Raw genomic sequence first — 19,047 nt, 5'->3', positions numbered from 1 at the left:
AGTTAAGAGTAAAAATGTACTTTGGATTTTGGGGTGACCTGTCCCTTTAAAAAAGTGTAACTATTTGTTAGCTAAAGTAGAAATACTGAAAAAGAAAATATTGAAAAGGAAGATTTAATCATCCTAAAATAAGAAAAACAACTTTCTTGAATTTGAATTTTTTTTGCGTTGTGGTGGAGAAACTTTTTAACCATTAAAAAAGTGATCAGAAATCCTCTTCCTTTACAGAAACTGATGAAATAAATCATTAGGAATGCTGATTTTTTTTCACATGCATTTTGTATGCTTTTGTAAGAAACAAGGGGCCGTCTGGTAACTTCAAATTGAACATAATTGCAGCTTACCAATGTAACTTTATACAATATCTGGGTAATTATATGTTTACTACAGGTACTATAGACCCATAGATACATGCTATATATTGTGTACAGTATATAGTATGCTCTCATTACCATTGTGGGCTGCTGCTTTGTATGGCATAGCTTACATGTCACTTAAAACCAGTCAGTTTTGTGGTGCATTTTCTAAACAGTTGCACTCTACCTCTACCGTAATTTTGAGTCAGGAAAGTAGAATGCAGCTAATGGCATCACTTTAAAAACCACATGATACAAACATTTAAGACAAATATTTATCCCAACTCTGCTTGTATCTGCTTGTCCTCCAGTGCTCGGTGTCCTGCGGCAAGGGGAAGCGGGCGCGTTATGTGAGCTGCAGAGATGCCCAAGGAGGAGTGGCTGACGAGTCGCACTGCGCCCACTTGCCCAGGCCCCCGGAGTCCTCCGCCTGCTTCAGCCCGTGTGGCCAATGGCGTGCCGGGGAGTGGTCTCCTGTGAGTAAAACTTTCAACACTGTGTCCAATCAATACAGATGTTTTCCACTGCGGAGACTTTCAGTCATCACTCAGTTTGTTTTTCCCATAATGTCAAAATGACCCTGAAACAAAGTGCGCATTTGGTTCTGCTGTGATCTTCGACAGTCAAGTATTAATTTGTGAATGTCAGCATGGCAAAAAAGCAAAAGCTGTTATGATGTCACTGAAAGACCAGCGGTGTTTGTTTAACTGGCAGTTCAGGAGCCAAGGATGATCTACAGATACTGCCATGATCTTTTAATCAAGTGTTCATGTGAGATGAAGTCCTTCTAAAGATAAAATCCCAAAGGAAATTTCTCTAAAGACAAAGTCTCAAGTTTGTTCAATTCATGTCATATTAGGTTGAGTTCAGGTTCCGTTGTATTCAGTTACAGACTCATCGGGCTTCACATCATGAAGCAATAAATGGCAGCAGTCAATAAAAACAACAGTCCCCAAACCATGGGCTGATGTAGAACCTGGAAAATCTCCTACAAAAATCTTATTTGTGACAGAATTAGAGGAAAATGGGAATTCTTTTTGAAGACTAAATTACTGTTTATTTGTTAAATCAGTAGTTTAATAAGTCCTGAACCCTCACCTCGGTTTTAAACACCTTGCTCTCCCCCGTCCCCAGTGTTCAGTGACCTGCGGCGTTGGGAGAAGCACCAGACAGGTGGTGTGCTCTAACTACCACCAGCCAGTGGATCAGTCTTTCTGTGACCCGGATGAGAAACCTGCGACAGAACAAGAATGCACCGCTGTACCCTGCTCCTCCATCTACCACCGTCAGCGCATCAACGACCAGCCCTACGGATATCCTCAGGACCCAGGGCGCCATCCTGGGCACAGCAGCTGGAATGTGCCCTCAGCAGACAACCAGTGGAGGACCGGACCCTGGGGCGCAGTATGTTCAGCATGTGATCTTTGGGGAAATATGGATGTGCAGAAGTATTTTGCATTGTGGAAGAATCATTTTAGAAATCCTAGGTGGACATTGCATCCTTTACTATCAGTTAAGATCTTCTTATCGAGCCTGATTCCCTGTTAGCACACCTAACATGACTTTCTTTAGAAAGCCAATGAAGAATTAGATGTTTTTATGTTTGGCCAACATGATACATAGTATGTATACCATGTTTGCATGAAGACTGTGTTCATGTGTGTCTGTAAACACACTCTTGTGAACACACTTGCAGGTAGCAGATGTTTTCATTTCTCAGGGCAGAGGGCCATACATGGTCAAGGACTTTACAAACAGCACCAAAGGACAGGATGTAATGCTAAGGACTGCAGAGTGTATATGTATATGTATATGGTGTGTCAGTGTACGTATAGACACTCTATACAGCTGTGTAACCAAGAAATATTCTAAATTACCGCAAGGTAGAGCTTTGATACTTAGTCTGAAATTGATTGGGCAGGAACACACTCACATGGTTTGGGGCAGTTCCAGATTCTCTTAATGTCGTTGGCCTTGAATCAAATTGTCAAAAAAGCAGGCACAATGCGGGTTTTTTGTCAGGCTCAAGGTCTTTTTTTTGTGTTTAACCGTGTCTGGTATTTTCACATCTGCAAGGAATCTGCTTGTGCCAAATTAGGTGCATTGGTGCAGTTGGAATAGGGGCTCCTGTGTATAGTTTCGCTTGCATGGTGCCTTTTTTGGCATATGTTTTGCCATGAAATTGCTCTTGTGTACCCAGAACAGACCTTATCCGAACACTAGAGCAAATAGAGCAAAGAGCAATTTTTTGCCTCACATGATGGAGGTGTAATGGGTGATTCTTGCTTTTAATGTCACCCATAATCACCTCCAGGATGCCTGAGGGCCTTCAGTTTTTGGTTGATTAAATCTGTTGCTGTTGTATGGTACGTGGTTTTTCACGCTGAGATTGTGCTCATGTTTTCATATTTGTTTGTGTGTGCTCAGTTTCGTTTAAGTTTTCATTTAAACAGAGCCCAGCTTTTAAGACAAAATCTGCTCCATGCTGGAGGATAATTGACAACATTTTGCAGCTAATGTTGGCCAAAGACCTGATTATTCTACTGTGAAACTGACTTTTGAGATCTAGTTTATGTTTGTGTGAAAGCCATAGATGTTTAGTTGGGTTTTATCTTTAAAGCCAAGCCAAGACAAGAACTTTGTTATATTCTCCTGACACCAACCTTTCCCTCCCCCCCAGCAGAGGCATTCATCCCACTGCCCTGTTCAGTCTCACATAATGAAGTTGACTGGAAGCACTGCTGTTGAGTCTCACTGTGCGCTGTCCTCCCTCACATATAGAGAGCACTGAATGTGCTCACTCCCGTTGACAGTGGGGATGTGTCATTTTAATTGGATGCAGAGTGCACCTACTGCTCTGTTGAAGGCTGTGTTGCCCAGTGTTCGAGACTGTCCGTCATGGACTGATGTTTTCCATGTTTGGAGGGTCTTTTTGAACAGTGTAGCTCTGCTCAAGTAAATTCAGCAGGTTGTGTGTCGCATATGTGTTTGTGTTTATATTTGTGCACCCTTTTCTGGTTTGTAAACACTTATTTCTTACCTTATATCTTTCAGCAGAATCTGTAAAATCCTTCACCATGCCGTAATATGCTAGATGATAGACTACTGGCGTTTGCTGGAGCTTTCCATCATATCACACAGCCTTCTTCATCAAGTAGAACTTAATGACATGATAAAAACTTGTCATGTATCTGGGATAGATTGTTTCCCAACAATTTTTTTTTAAAAGTCAGGACCTGAATTTAAGGACCAGACATGCATGTTGGCTGAAAACTTGAGCATCGAAAACTGTGGGATAAAGTAATTAGTGTCAGAAAAAAATTATTAACTGAGGCTTGAATGGGCGGCACGGTGATGCAGTGGTTAGCACTGTCGCTTCACAGCAAGAGGCTTGACGGCCGGCTCCTTCTGTGCGGGAGTGTGCATGTTCTCCCTGTGTTTGCCAGCTTCCTCCTACAGTCCAAAGACAAGCAGGTTAGGGTAACTGGTGACTCTAAATTGGCCGTAGGTGTGAATATGAGTGTGAATGGTTGTCTATCTCTATGTGTCAGCCCTGTGATGTCACCTGGGATAAGTAGTACGAATAATGAATGAATGGAAGTTGAGTTTCGTCCATTCCAGCCATCCCAATCATCCCAATCATCTTACTAAGAAGTCGTGTTTAATTACTCATACTAGGCCTTTTATGCACAAAGCATCTGTTGTACCTTTGCGTATGCATGTATCGTAGCCTCATTGACACACTGTGTGCCCTGCAGTGCTCCAGTACCTGTGCAGGAGGCTTCCAGAGGCGAGTGGTGGTCTGTCAGGATGCCGATGGACGCAGCAACAGCTACTGTGATGAGAGGGTTAAACCTGCCGAGTCTAAGGGCTGCGACTCTGGACCCTGTCCTCTGTGGAACTACGGCGTCTGGGGAGAGGTGAGGTTATATTTAGAGTTGGAAATACTCTGTCATACTCTTCCACTCACTCATTGTGAACCTTGTTACATTTCCCATACATGTTTTTGTGTTTTATCGTCTGTTATGTCTTCTCTGTCTGTCTGTCTGTCTCTGTCTTATCACTTGTTGTACCAAAGACAGGCATTCGTCCAACCTCAGTCTGAAACAGCTGTTATAAAGTCATTGCTGAAACTATAACATCATTAAACAGAATGTTTTGTTTGCTATCCTCAGTGCACCCAGACCTGCGGTGGAGGAAGGAGGACCCGCCTGGTGGTTTGTCAAAGGCCCAACGGCCAGAGGCTCAACGACTACAACTGTGACATCCTCGACAAGCCGCCCGACATGGAGCAATGCAACCTGCAGCCCTGCCCAGGCTCTGCCTCCTGGCACCGCCGACCATGGAAGCCGGTACGATAGTACTAACTCGTTTTCCTCCAACACTTATCTTCCTCACTGAGGGCGCGTCACTGTGAGTAGACATCGTGTGCTAAAATGACTTCAGACGTGTGCACTGAGTGTGTCTTTAGCCTCACACTGTAGGAGATCCCGGAGTGAGCGCTGGGTATCTAGCGCCACTGTGGGCTAGCTCAGCTTCAGCCCACCCAGATGGGCCCTGCAGTGGCATGGTGCTGATTAGAATCAAGAAAAAAAAAATACACAAAAACACAATGCTGCTCCACTTAAGGGATCATTAAAAACACATGGATCCCATTTCGAGCTAAGGCTCCAAATTAAGACCCATAAATCAGGACAGTGTTGTCCAGCAATGCCATATATTTGTAGAAGCGTAACTCTAGAACATATTTATTTCATATATGAGGCGTGAAGTAAATGTTCTGTGTTGTTATTGCTGTCTTCACCCTGTATCCCAAGTACACAAGTGTATATTTGTGTATAAGAGTTAATATTATGACCTTTATTGAACAGCAACAAATGACTGTCGGTGCATTTTGTATGTGTATCTTTGTACAGTATGATTTTATTTTTCGAGTAGCTAGTTTTGGTTACTGAATATTCTATTTAATATTTTCGCTGGTGCTCTTGGTCAGACCTCTCGTATCTCTCGATGAGTACATACAGTTTGTACAGAGGAAAATATTTTCAAAACATGTTTCATTTGTATTTTTGATAATGTCTTTTTTACTTAAGTTGAATTGCAATTTAGAATGGCTTCATCTCTGTCAGGGTAAACTATTTTAAATGATCACAGAAGTAAATAAAACTATCAAACAAAAGATACAAATACATCTGAAAAAATAATATCCCAAAAACTACGTTAAAAGTAAGTGCCTTACAATGCAGAATTGCAATATCTTAAGATATTAACTGTTATTTTAAGTTTCAACAGTATATTTAACAGTATATGATGTAGTCTGTATCACATAGGAAAACAGGCCTAATGCTTTTAACTACACTGTAATTACCATTCATTTTCCTATACCTGGTTCTTACTTAATATACAATCAAGCCATCGGGCACAACAGTTGTTTTTGTCAAATGTCACAAAAATGGTTGTCGGGGGGGCACTTTGGATGAGTGCATGAACAAAAACAGCAACTTTAAAATGCAATTCATAGTCATGTTAATATTCTTTATGATAAGGTGCTATTGAATTTAACATTATATAATGGTGCATTGTCGGTATCATGAAGATTAAGAGTTTTATCATATTTCCAGGCTTAGAATGAATTTATTTATTCTGTCAATGGTAAGCAGCATCAGCGCAGCTTACTGAACACGAAACTGTCCGTGCAGTAAATCGGGGTTATCATCGAGACGCTCTCTTTTCAGCTTTCATCGTCGTCCATAAAGCAAACTAAAGCACACAGATACCTCCGCCTTATAAAGTTCGAGTCATTTGTTGCTGTGTCTCTTTATTCCTTTGGCCAGTTTTTGTATTTCTGAAGGATTTTTTTTTTTTTTTTTTTTTTTTCAAATGAAAATTATTTATTTGTTTACAGTAGATTATTAATTGTTGCAGCTTTAATGTTTTGTTCCAGTCTACATTGATGCAACACTTTACTTGAATTATTTGTCATTATACACACGTCACCTGAACGCTACCAATGCAAAGATGATGGGCCACTTCCGTCAGTGTCTGCAGCCATGTGTCCTGATCAGTGATATCAACACTCCGAGGGCAACCATAAAGGCTTATGGGTAACAATCCCGTATAAGTGGCTTTGGCCCTGTTGTACTGAGTCACATACATTCTCAGAATCTACAGCCAGCTTTGTTTCCAGTGTGAACTTGAAACATCATGCCACTGGGATAAGCAAGCAGGTTGAAACTATTAATACTTGGCAGTTTACTGCATCACAACATTATATACGTCTGAATCTCCCGGGCTAGTCGGCCAGAATAAAGCGTGCAGAGCAGATTTTTATCTCAATAATAAGGTCCAACAAAGCTGCTCCTATTGCTTTTACTTGTTATAGCCTTAAAGAGCAACTAAACACCTGCTGAAAATCTTGTTTTTTCTGACCTTTGGTGTTTAAAGGGACAGTTCAGAGCTTTTGAAGTGGGGTTGTTTGAGGTACTCAGTGTGTCACATACAGTACAGTAGATGTCAGTCGGCACGGAAGCTAAGCAATGTACTGCTGTGGGTGGGTCAGTTATAAAATCTATTTTAGCCACCTAAAGCCACCTATTTAGCAAGTTTTAGCTTTATCTTATTGTCAAACAACAATTTCCGACGAGGAACTGAAGCCGTCATCTGTGCTCTCTTCAAAGCCAGACTCCATTGAGAAAAACAGTGATTTAGCATTCCTAAACACAGGAGCTGCTGGTCTACCACTGATTCAAAAATGTATATTGTTTGTGTTATTGTGTGACTTTGGCATTTAAAAGGATTAGTTCAGTCACAAAATAGCACAAACTAACCAACCGAATGAGGCAGCGGTAAACCAGCAGCTGCTGTATACAACAAGCCAAAATGACTGTTTTTGTCAATGGGGTTTGGTGGTATAGCGTATACTTTTTTTTAGGTGGGACATCTTTAAGTGGCTAAAATATGTTTTGTTGCTGCCCCCTCCACAGCAGTACATTGTCCAGCTTCCGTGTCAGCTCTCCTAATGCTTTTCCAATCTGGGGCCACGCCTACAGACATCTACTGCATGTAATACACTGACTATTGACCCCATACAGCCTCACTTGAGAAAACCCAAACTATCCCTTTAACCCCTGCCTTGCTGCAGTGATGTAGAGGTGTACTCCATGGTGTGTCAGTGCACCTTGACATCACTGATAGATGTGATTGCAGGTGCAATTAAGCAATTGCATACTGCTGTTCAGCCAGGCATCAAGTTACACCTTAAGGTCAGAGTTTAAAAGCTCTGTGACAACTTATTACTTATCCCAGCAAATGTGCAGCTCACTCAAAGCAGGAGTTACAGTATTTTTGCCATGTACAGTCTGTGTTTAACTCTGAGTCAGGCACTCTGACACTTTGCAGTGGTGGTGCAGCTTTGCAGATTCAGGCTCCTGCGAGCAGTTTTAAACTGTGACGTGTGAATTATGTTTTGGTTAAGGCAACGTGAAACTATCGTGACACATATTTCAGGTGAAGTGTTGCAGTTGGGTCTGTATTTATGTCGGCATCCTCTCAGTAAGGATGTATGCAGTCTCCTTCTTTGTTCCTTTGCTTTTCTCGCTGTGTGTGTGTGTGTCATTCTCAACCAAGACTTCCACTACAACCAAGACTCCTCAGCCATGGCAGTTTCACACCCACTCCTTCAATTGTTCTAACCCTATGGTGCAAAGTTGCCAAACTCAATGGGACAACTCTATTTTATTTTGCATATTTTGGTTGGTTGTTGTTCTTTTTTTTTTTTTGCTATTTATTTCATTCACGTGCATAAATACATAAACATGTTGAATTAGCTTTCTCCCATTGTAAAGATTATTAAAGAAACATAACTGTGACATTTGTGTTGTTTCTCAATGCGATATTTTGCCGGCAAACAAAATACAGGACTGTACCTTTAACAGCTTGAGCAATTGCTTTGTACTCAACAGGCTGAGCTCGACTTATGCTAGGTTATGAACACATATAAATCCTGCAGATGTCTCTCTGGGGAGCAGCAGTACAGGATGGGAAAACAAAATAAGACACAGTTCACTGCAGAAAAGTAACATTTAGATTATAGTTTATTGCTTTAAGAGTGGAAAGCAGTTCTTTTATACACAGTAGTTTCATAGTACAGTGATATGCTGCGGTGCATGCATAGTACAGTTTATGCAGTGTATAGTGTGTAGGTGAGGTACTGTAAACAGCTCATAGCAAGAACTTGACTTGTAGGTCATTATGTGGTATTTTGGTATTTGACCCTCAATTGACTTCATAGCAGCCTTTTTCAGTAATCCTTATAATAATTCAGTCTTTGGGGGGCATACTTAAAATCTGCGTCTATAGTATCTGGAGCACTTCACATACCTCTGCATAACGTTGTGTAAAAACCCTGCAGGCCTTTTCCTTTTATGCGTTTTCACATTTTATTTTGTAATCTCCCTGGAGAAAACATATACGGTCCAAATCAAACTTTGGCGCTGGGTGGCACATCTGTTTACCATTGCATTAATGGAGCTCTCTGTAACGCATTTGGCAGGAGACCGACAAAGTTTTACTTTTACTACAACAATAATTGGTATTAATGCATGCTGGCAAGGGTTGTTTAGCTGAGGAGATCCAAGAGAAAGCCCCTGGAAAGCTAGTATTTACAGAAAGCTGCTTATTGAATTATGTATTTGGTATTGTCCTGAGGTCACTCGTTGAAGGAAAACACACATTAACATAGCTTTTTAAAGCACCTGTGTGAGAATATATCAGGTTGTATATTAAAATACTGTAGTAACTGAAGTAAATACTTTACCATAGCCTTCAAACCACTCAATACAGATCATATTACAAGAATATACAAATGCAAACCTTTAATTAACCAGCAGAGTTTTAACATAGCTCTATGTAGTGAAGCATACACGTAATTAAACTAAATGACTTAAATTAGAGGCAAACATTGGCTATCAAATTACCTTTATACACCAACCCCTCTATCAGATATTACAGCAAGCATTCATACAATCTTTTAAACATTTTAATCTTTTTATGGAACCAAAAATTAAACGTTGTCTTAGTGAAATGGCAAACGTGTGGGGGATGCTCTTCCAGAGGCCAGAGGAGGATAAAGTAGTCCGGGGGTTCTTGTATTATGTAACATTGTCAAAATATCTCCCATGGCTTCCGAGTGCGTCTTACCTTGTGCAGTGGCCTCTTCTGTCCGTAGCAGGCCTATGCGAAATAAAAAAACTTGCACCGGCAGTATCAGTCACATCAGTTTGCAGCAGCAGCTCGTCAATATATACATGTATTCTTAAATGTATCTTACACATGAAAACACGAGAAAGAATCCTCATTATTCATACTGCTTAATCACCTCTTGGGAAATTAGTTCACGTATTTATTACGCTACAGATATCATTACTTGTAAGACATTTTTGACAAGTCGTTAAATTTCCTCTCGTGTTCCAGACGTAGGCTAAAATCCTGGAAATAAACCTTGTTAAGAGGTAATGGCTTTATTAATGATGGTATGCTACCATCTTGACAATATTCACAAATGTGCATTACTCCTTCAAAAACATTTGACCAACAAGAGTAATTTTATATGTTGGCATTCACTAACAGAACAGCAGTACAATTTAAATGTAATTAAATCTTTGCTTTAGTTTGTTTCCCCAAAGTAATCTGCCTCCATTTTTCTCCCTGGATGTTTAATCATTTATTATCTTGATTGATAGTCGTCAAAGCTGCGTTCATTTTCCAAATCATCAAAACACATTTGTCATATATAAAGAAGAAAAGACACGAAGCAATTATCACATTTATTGCACAAATTCATGATTGCAGACACAGTTCAACATAAACGATCAGGAATGCAAATATCATTAACTAATAGTAATTACCTTAAAAGCAATGTCGATGTCAAACGTGTGCGAGCAGTAACAATAAGGCTGTGTGTGATGAATTGGCAACCGAGGCTCCATTTTTGTAATTTATGCCTGTTTGTTGCTAACAAAAACATACCGTTTCCTGTCGAGAGTGGGTTTCCCATGGAGGAGGAAGGGGGGGTCGCAGTTGAGCGTCTGTGAACTAATCACGCTGCTTCAAATGAAACCCACATGCACAACGTTGACATACTTGACTTTGGCCTGGGGGGCAGTGGGCAAGAACACCCTCCAAACCTGTCACCCCGGGGTCAGACGGTCGTGACATCATTGGGGCTTGCGTTTCCTGATGCTGCCCATATGCCAGTCGAGTGTGAGCGATCGAGGCGGTGGCTGGAAGGTCCCCCCTTCTTCTTGTCATGGCTTTAATTTAAATCTGAGTCGGGAGATAATGTTTCAATTCGGCCTTTTGAGAGAAAGCAAAATAGTTCAGTTGATGATTTGCTGGTTAAAAGTCAAGCACTATGGCCTGCAGATTCTGGCAAACCACTAAGACTTGGGAGGCAGAAAACCAGATGCTGCGAGATGTTATCTGAAGATTCAAAATATTTGGATCACAGCATGGCTTTCACATTAGGAATGGAAGGCTTGTGTAGGTCAAGCAGTCGGATAACATAAAGTTAACATATTACCCACCGTAACATAGATTTTGTTTGCCAGCACCTGCATAAACATCCTCACTATTTATTGTAGCTTAGAGAGCAGTTAAACGGTGATATTAATGCCTGTAGGAGCAAAACCGTATCTGAAGGAATCAGAGTTGACTCGGAACCACAGTGCGTTTGTGCAGGGCATTGGAAGAAATTAAGAGAGCAGCCCATCTAGTGAGGCTAGATGTTATTTTGTGGGTGATCTGAGTTAGGAGCAGATGCAGTGAGATGGAATGAGAGGAGACAGGGCGTGAAAGTCTGGAAGCATTTAGGTCGGTGTAGCCCAGGCTCATCGAATAATAGGGAACATGGCCTCACTTTGACACAGGTAGAGCGCCTGCTTTTCCTCAACTCGTCGGCCAGGTATTATAAAGTGTTTTTAAGCCTCTAGGAGTCGCTTCTTAGACTCCACTTAAATATGTATTCTTCTCACATGAGGCTACCGCGTCAGACTTGCTGGGGCCTGGTCCTGTTTGGGCCTGTCGATGGTATCAAGTTGATGGAGTGAAATGGAGTTTGAGCTTTTTCCGCCCTCTTAAGGGAGAGGCAGTGATAGATTAGGTGTTCAAGCCCACTTTAGGTAACAAGGAGCTAATAGCCCTCCATTTCAACTCCAACATACAAGACTGTGTGATGTTTAGCTGCACTGTAGAGGGTCAGAGACTTAGCTGTACTTGTATCGTACTATTTAAGTTTGCGTGTGCTGCACTTTCCTTGTGAGTTAGCTACCTGTCGGGTCTGTTTCTAATGGTTCTATGTTAGCAAGGCCACTGGTCCACAGATGTGAGGAAATTCCAGTATGTCAGTCAGTGCCTGATGCACCATTCATCGAAGTAATTTCCGCTTAATAGTAAAAGACACCAACATGCAAAGGAAAAATCCACCCTTGAGTATTTGTGCACAGATTATTTCTAAGGCTGCACTGAAGGATTTAGTCATTGTGAATTAATCGGCCAATTATTTTTGGTTAATTGTTTTGTTTATGAGACACTGAAAAATAGTGCAAATAAGTGACATGCAAACAAAAACCAATGATAACAAAAATAGTTTAATGTTCAAAGTGCTATAATTCCATGAGGTGTGTGTTTTTTATTCTCTTATTCTTTGTATAGCTTAATATCAACCCCAACAATGAACATTACCAATGCCTCTATCTTTTGTTACTTACCAACTCTTGTTTTGAGAGTTTACCATCATTGAAAACCGTTGAGTCTACAGAAGGCCCTCCTTGTTTAGTCTGACGGGCTGAAGCCAAAACCTGATGTTTGTTTTTGATGTTGTAGACAGATGAAGATCCTCTGTAGCTGAGCTTGACGTGTATTGACCAGGCAGCGTCAGCCCAGTCGCCAGAAGACAGTTTTGGCATTTTACATTTCTGCAAACCACGAATACTTTACATTTGTACGTCTGAAGAGATGTAATCTACATGTTGATTTTGTCATCAGGGGAACATGGTGGATGGTGCTACACCTAAGCAAGATGGCTGTCAAGCTGCAGACCACTGTTCGAGACCAAAAAACAACAAAACCAGCTGTGTGTTTAGCTAGTCGTTGCTGTTTCCAGCAGATTTTTAGGCACCAAGCGTGGATGTTTTGTAGCGATCCCTTGCTTGGTTTCCTGCCGAGATTGTGCCCCCCATTGTGCCACCCATAACCAAGAGTTTTTGTGCCTAACCCTAACCACATGTGAACCACAGTGTTGTTGAAATGTAAAGTTTCAACGTATCTGCTACATGACAACGTGCAAAATGTATCTGTAGTTTGCAGAAACGTATATGCCAGCATTTTTTCTAGCGACTGGGTTGGCAGGATATGTCAGGAATAACTGCTTTTATTTATTTATTTGTTTAGTTTTGGGTTGATTTTTCCTCTGATGGAGGCCTTTGTCTGACATCAAGGACCCATGGACTTGGCTGAGATCAGGCACAGGTTTAGCACTACTTCAAAGAGGCACAGTGGACAAAGGGGTTTGGGTGGTAATGTATAAAAAGCAACAGCAATTCTGGTAAACACTGCAATTTGGATTTAAGTACCAAAAGCTCCCTGTTGCCTCTATAATGCTGCCATGAATTGGATATTGGATATGTGGTAATAAGACACACATACCAGGTGTTGATTTCCATCCATTTCCTTTTTTTTTTAAACTATGAAAACACAATGTAAAAAAATCTTCTTCTTCTCTTGTATCACTTGCTCTATATTTTATCTTTCTTGTCCTTGTAATGCAAGGTCAGGATCATCCCGTTTGGAGTTTTTCCAGACTTCCCTGTATGCAAGCTGTGGCAAGCTGGCTGCTATGACAGATTAGAAAAGCAGCTGTGCAACATTTAGCAGGAAGAGGGACTCAGACTTGAACGTTCTGTGCCAAAGGTCGCTATTTTATAACCTTACGGCTGGTCTGTTGTATATTTCAAGTTCTGTCTTTATAATAAGTTTTCTAAAGTTATCCCTCGTTCCCATCTGCAGCAGAACACTGATTCGAGCAGCGCTGCATGTTTCAGTATAACACGGTAATGGAAAAAGCTCTCAGTGGAATGTTTAGACAGACGAAAAAACACGTCTGTTTTGTCATTTGGTTTTGACTTATGGTTTCTTGGTGTATCTTTTCTGAGTGGTGTTGACTTAAAAAGGAAACTGTGTTGGAGAAACTGTATATGCCTACTCAACCGGTTGTTTATTTAACTCTTAAAAGATGGCAAAGTCATACTTGGCATGGAGCGCAGAATATACTGTTTAGTTTTCGCCAATCAGAAGTACGCTGCAGCTCCTGCAGCTGTCTGTCAGGAACTGCATTGACAGAGGCAGGAAATTATTTCCACATCACACAATCAGTCCCATCCTGCGATGAATAATACGGCAAAATCAACTTGTCACAGCTGAAATCCATCACTGCACTGGACTGTTCTGTCAGCAAGGGATATCTGTATTTTGCTCGTGGATATATTTGCATGTACTTTTTTAAATTCATCATCTGGTTTCTATAGTTCAAAGCATGTTGTGAGATTGGTCATGGATAAAGTTAGTAAAGGTTAGTGTGAGGTGAGTTGGATGTATAAATTTCACACTGCTCCCGTGCGTGGTTTCAAACAAGTCCGGGTAGCTATTTTGGCCTGATGGATAAAAGATCTATGACTCTTGACATTCCTCTGCCCCATGACGCCGCTCTTACCAGCTGTTCCCATGTTGACAACATGTGTTGTTTTGACTTCTGTCTTTGAAACCTCCCTGCAAAACAAGACCATGAACAGAGAAGCAGCCTGAATGTTCTGTGAACCTTTTACCCCCCCCCCCCCCCCGTCTTGTCTCCCTCTTTCTCTGATTTGCAGTTTAATCTATGCACCAGAGAACATGGTGATTAAGCTTTAACAAAAGACACGACGCTATCTTAAAGTGCATTCAGTTCCCAACTATTACTACTTGCTCCCTGCCTGATTTCGGTGTGCAGATAAATTAAGATTTTGCATGGTCGACTATAAAGAGCAGTTATCTTTTCTTTCTGTATCTCACAGCCTTGACAACATGTAGCCCAGGGTATAATTCTACACTCCCTTCACAGTCTGCACTTGCAAGTTTGTTCTTGCTCCGGGTCAACACTGAGCTCCTTTGAAGAGTCTATGTAACTACAGTTACCATATGCTTGGTATTACCATCCTTTTGCATTGCGAGCGTGCTGCAATGTGATTGGAATTCGACCTTGGCTCTCACATTTTAAGATATGGTCTCACTTAGAATCACTAAATATAGGAAACATCACAAAAAAAGACTCATTTGTGGTCTAAATTGGCTTTTAACAACCTTTACACTTCATAATGCGCTATTCCGTCTCAGCGTGCACGGTCTATTTCTAACCTGGCTGTAGTCCTGTTCATAATTTAATTATTTCGCAGGACATTATCAGAGTGGTTAAGAAGCAAGGTGAAAAAACAGCATGTCAAACAATAATGTTAAATACAGGTATCTTTACAACTGATCTGGCATTTATCACATCACATTTATTACAACCTGACGTCTGGCAGAACTCACATTATGATCTTTACGAGGCTCTTTTTGATTTCGAAGCCCCGACATAAACCATTGTTTTCAAAACCCTCGATTCTGCTTTCATCACCAAACAAAAAAAAACCTTTGTAGCATAATTATAGTTCTCACAGTAATAAATGTTTTCATGCACTGCAGCAGGCTGTAGCGATCAGTGATCAAATAAATGCACATGTACACACAAAGCAGTTCTGATCTTTGTTGGTTTTGTGGAGTTTGCCTTCTCTGTGTGAGGTACTGTACAGTGTTAGCTGCTCTGATGGCCATATTGGCTTAGTGACAGATATTTAAACTCTAGTGGAGTTTCTCTTGGATGCCTAACAGTTTCCATGTGTCCTATTGGCTTACCTGTTCACAGTGAAGCAGTGGGTGGGGTCATGTCGAGGTTGACGCCTGCCAGTCCTAGACAAAGACAATAATGCTCACAAAAAGTATCTGATATCAGTCTGGTTATCCTGTTAGAAGAAATCTGCCTGTGTGAAATCACATTCTGTTGGCTGAATCCAAGTCAGACATCGAAACTCCAAAGGCTGTTTTATGGTTTTATAGCACGTAGAAAAGTCATGAATTAGCTGGGGCTGGTTTCGCACTCAATTATGTGATTTGTTCCAGAGCTGTGAAATCAAGGGAGCCGCTTTGGAGCCACTAAGTAGAATAATTTAGAGCTGCCTGTTCATTATGGATGGCTTTAAATATCAATTATGTGTCTCTGTGCAGAAGTTCTGCTCTGCTCGGAGGAAACTTGTTTCACAAAAGCAGTTGAGTCATCCCATTTTATAGTAATCCGCAAGATGGACCTCACCGGATTATAGTAGATTTAACCTGCCTCATCATGTGAAATTAATTGCTGGGACAATGTGGGCGGGCAGATCTGTCTCAAGAGTGTTTCATTTCCCGTGTGACCCATTGATTTATGTGTTTTTGCTCAAGGAGTCGCTCATCTCCTCTCCTCACGTTAAAGTGAGAATCTTTCCATATATTCAAAACACCTGGTCTCACACCTCAGCAACACATTTGAGTAACACCAGAGCACCCGCATAATCTGTTTAAGCTGAATATGACATATTAAAGTTCAGATAAAGTCACTTTACATGAGTACAAGGCACCACATACTATCAGATTACCAAGCAGTAATAATAATAAGGAACCAGCTTTAAAAGGACATTCAAACCATCCATTTTACATTTGACATTTTCCAAATACATGCACCATTATTTTTCAAGCAACTAGATGGCAACATGTCACACTTGTAGCGGCTGAAAGTAAGTGATAAGTGGAATAGTCTTACCTGAATGGGTGCTGGTGAGTGAAGCAGCCCAGCTGTAGATCGGTGAAGCAGAGGTCCCTGAGTCCTTGCCCTCTTCTTGCTCTCAGAGGTGAAGCTGTCCTCTGGTCCCACGAGCTGTGCCAGCTCTCTGTGCTCTGTGTTACCAGCCCTGATTAACTAATGGCTGACAGATGAGGTTGGCAGGGCGGAGGGAGGAGCACCTCGCCGTATAGCGTCTTTTCTCCCACCGTTGAAATGCAGATACAGTTCAGCTGGGGGAGCGCAGCCCGTATGGCTGCGATTTCCTTTCTTCCTCCCTTTTTTTTTTCCGGTCTCTTTTTTTTTCCTCCTGCTTTTACAGCCGTAAGGAGGGGCTTGCCCTCCACCTCACCCCCCTCTCCCTCCTCACCTCCAAAATGTTTGCCTGTCTCTGCTCTTGTCTGAGGTAGAGGGAGTTCTGTTATCATTTTTGAGTGAGTGTGCACAGCGGGTATGTGAATCTGCCATGCTCAGGACTAGTCACTCAGCTCCGGCCTCTGCTTTGATGTTCTCCGTCAGCTGAGCCAGCCCTGTGTTTAAAATGCCATGGTAATTACAATGCGTATGATGCGTGTGTGTGCAGTGTCAACCACAGCCCGCACCACACTTAAGAAGAAAAGGCTGGAGCTGGCTTTGTTTGAAGGGTTCAAATAGAAACTCAAACCTTGATCAGAAGTATTCTTTTTAAATAAGAAATGGCTTGTAGCTTCTAGAAACTGGAGAAAGAAATGACAAAATCCTAGAAGATATTTAGGTTTCCATGGTCCATCATCTGTCGTATGATTGGTACTATGAGCACACAGGAAAAAAATGTGTGTGTTTGGTGTTATGCAACATTCTGAGATCATAATTAGGGGACAATGCAATATTATGTTTATTATCTGGACTGGAAAATACGCTAAGACAAAATGCAACTCTCCTCGTCTTGTGTATTCGATTCCAGCCGCCATTTTTGGAGTGGCTTTGTATGGGGGCGCTCACTCGTCAAGCAGAAATAGCGGGCACCCTAATTGCTGTCTGGCCTCATGGGGACTGAAGACTCTAGAATATTTTCATCTACAATCTCAGGCCTGTTTCAGAGCTGTCATCAGGGTGTCTGGTTTTTATTCATCGTGTTTTTTTTCCTCTTTCTTCTTCGTCGTCGTTTCCCGAGCTCTCCTGAAGTGCTTCTGAGTACCTTATTCGTACCAGATGATTGTCTCGCCATGCATCCGTGTTTCACTTTGCGTCTGTTCTTCCTGTTGCCTCGGCCTCTGCCGTTCACAGCAGCTCTAAAAGTAATTCCTGTGTTTACAGGTTAAATAGTTGGCTGCATTCCATCAGCGTGTGAGTGTTTGACAAAAGCTTTTGGTGAAATCCATTTAAGTTGTTTAGTTAGATTTGTTTGCAGTGTGTTCACTTGGCCATGAAATGCAACAAGGAAGCTGTCGGGTGAACTGAGTGCTCATGAGTTGAGGTTTAAATGATCTGAGAAAAGCATTTTGTAATTCACCAATGTTTATTTCAATGGCTTTGTTGAGCTCCTTTTTGTCTCCATTCTCGAGAGGCAAATTTTATCCCTGGTTCTCACAGCATTTAAATATTACATTTGGTTATACCTTTTTGTATCCATGATTATGACCACTATCAGTAGATACTGAAAGCTATGATCTTCTTCAGCTAACATGCCCTTCTTTTGTCTTATTCTCCACCCAACACCCATCCCCCTTCTCTCTTCCCTCTCCAGTGTTCAGTGAGTTGTGGTCGGGGGACCAAGCAGCGGGAGATAGCCTGTGTTTATCAGAACCAAACCAAAATAGAGGAGGAACACTGCAGTCATCTGCCTCGGCCGCGGACACAGAAGGCCTGTCGGGCGCGGGGATGCCCCACTTGGAAGGCCAACAGGTGGAGGGAGGTATGTTTGCTCTTCTCGCCATCTCCTCCGGCTCACAAAATAGCCCAGGCTCTCTCTCAGGGAGCGTACTAACAGTAACTGCTGCTAGCAGCTGAAACACAAACACAGCAGAAGGTTTCCCAGAGGTTGCAGATGTAGGACATGTACACACCAATCACCACTCAGTTTATTCTTGGTCAAGAGTAATGTGTCATTTCCACAAGTGTGAGCTAAACACCACAGGCTGGATTTGTAAAACTGTTTATGTGGTGCACTTGACATTAAGATTAGTCGGGTTTGAAAGATTCAAAGTGTTGAAATAGTTGTGTAATCTACAGTAGAGCTTTGCGCCGAGGAGTTTTTCTTTTGAAGCTTTTCGTCAGACCACACACTGACCAGCGTCATTCAAGAGCATTGTGTGTTACGTGACACACAAAAGCTTGTTCATGTAAATCACACTCCATACACTAAATCTTATTAAGAATGTCTTTGCTGCTCAAAACACGCTATCTTAATGAAACGCAGTAAACATGGAGATCCAGAGCTGCAGCTGCAGCCGAGCGTGGCCTCCCATACAGATGAAAGCGGGATGTTAAGAATGACACACGTCCTGAAGCACAGCAGGTTTCTGTACCATTGTACACTAGCGCACCCAGACACTGGCAGGGTAAAGGCCACGCATAGAGAAGTCACCAGGGGGGTGAGGTCACAGTCATTGTGGAGCCGACCACAAAGCCGCTATAGTTGCTACCAAGAGGAAATGCATGTAGCTGCAACACAGTTTTGGCTGAAAGTCACGTCGAGATCCCACAGGGAGGAAAATATTTAAAACTGAATTTATTTAAGACAGAGAGTAGAATGGAAGGAGCAATGGCTTG

General features: G+C 41.7%; 1 protein-coding gene and 1 long non-coding RNA gene across 3 annotated transcripts in view; one reads left to right on the top strand and one right to left on the bottom strand.

Moving 5' to 3' along the window:
* LOC126407643 (A disintegrin and metalloproteinase with thrombospondin motifs 20) overlaps positions 1–19,047 on the top strand; it is a 109,746-nt gene that overhangs the window by 71,249 nt on the left and 19,450 nt on the right. For both annotated transcript variants that reach the window (XM_050072720.1, XM_050072722.1), the window contains 5 exons: positions 668–832; positions 1,491–1,760; positions 4,115–4,276; positions 4,532–4,708; positions 18,023–18,190. In XM_050072720.1, coding sequence (XP_049928677.1) covers positions 668–832; positions 1,491–1,760; positions 4,115–4,276; positions 4,532–4,708; positions 18,023–18,190 — 942 coding nt within the window. The remainder of the gene's footprint in view (positions 1–667; positions 833–1,490; positions 1,761–4,114; positions 4,277–4,531; positions 4,709–18,022; positions 18,191–19,047) is intronic.
* On the bottom strand, positions 4,723–16,752 carry LOC126407644 (uncharacterized). Its single transcript, XR_007571810.1, has 3 exons — positions 16,279–16,752; positions 15,339–15,392; positions 4,723–10,709 (listed from the first exon to the last, which is right to left on the bottom strand). It is a non-coding gene; the product is annotated as an uncharacterized LOC126407644 (long non-coding RNA).

The sequence above is a fragment of the Epinephelus moara genome, chromosome 20 (assembly GCF_006386435.1).
Source record: "Epinephelus moara isolate mb chromosome 20, YSFRI_EMoa_1.0, whole genome shotgun sequence".
NCBI classification, from domain to species: domain Eukaryota; kingdom Metazoa; phylum Chordata; class Actinopteri; order Perciformes; family Serranidae; genus Epinephelus; species Epinephelus moara.
This window is presented reverse-complemented; position numbering and strand designations above follow the sequence as displayed.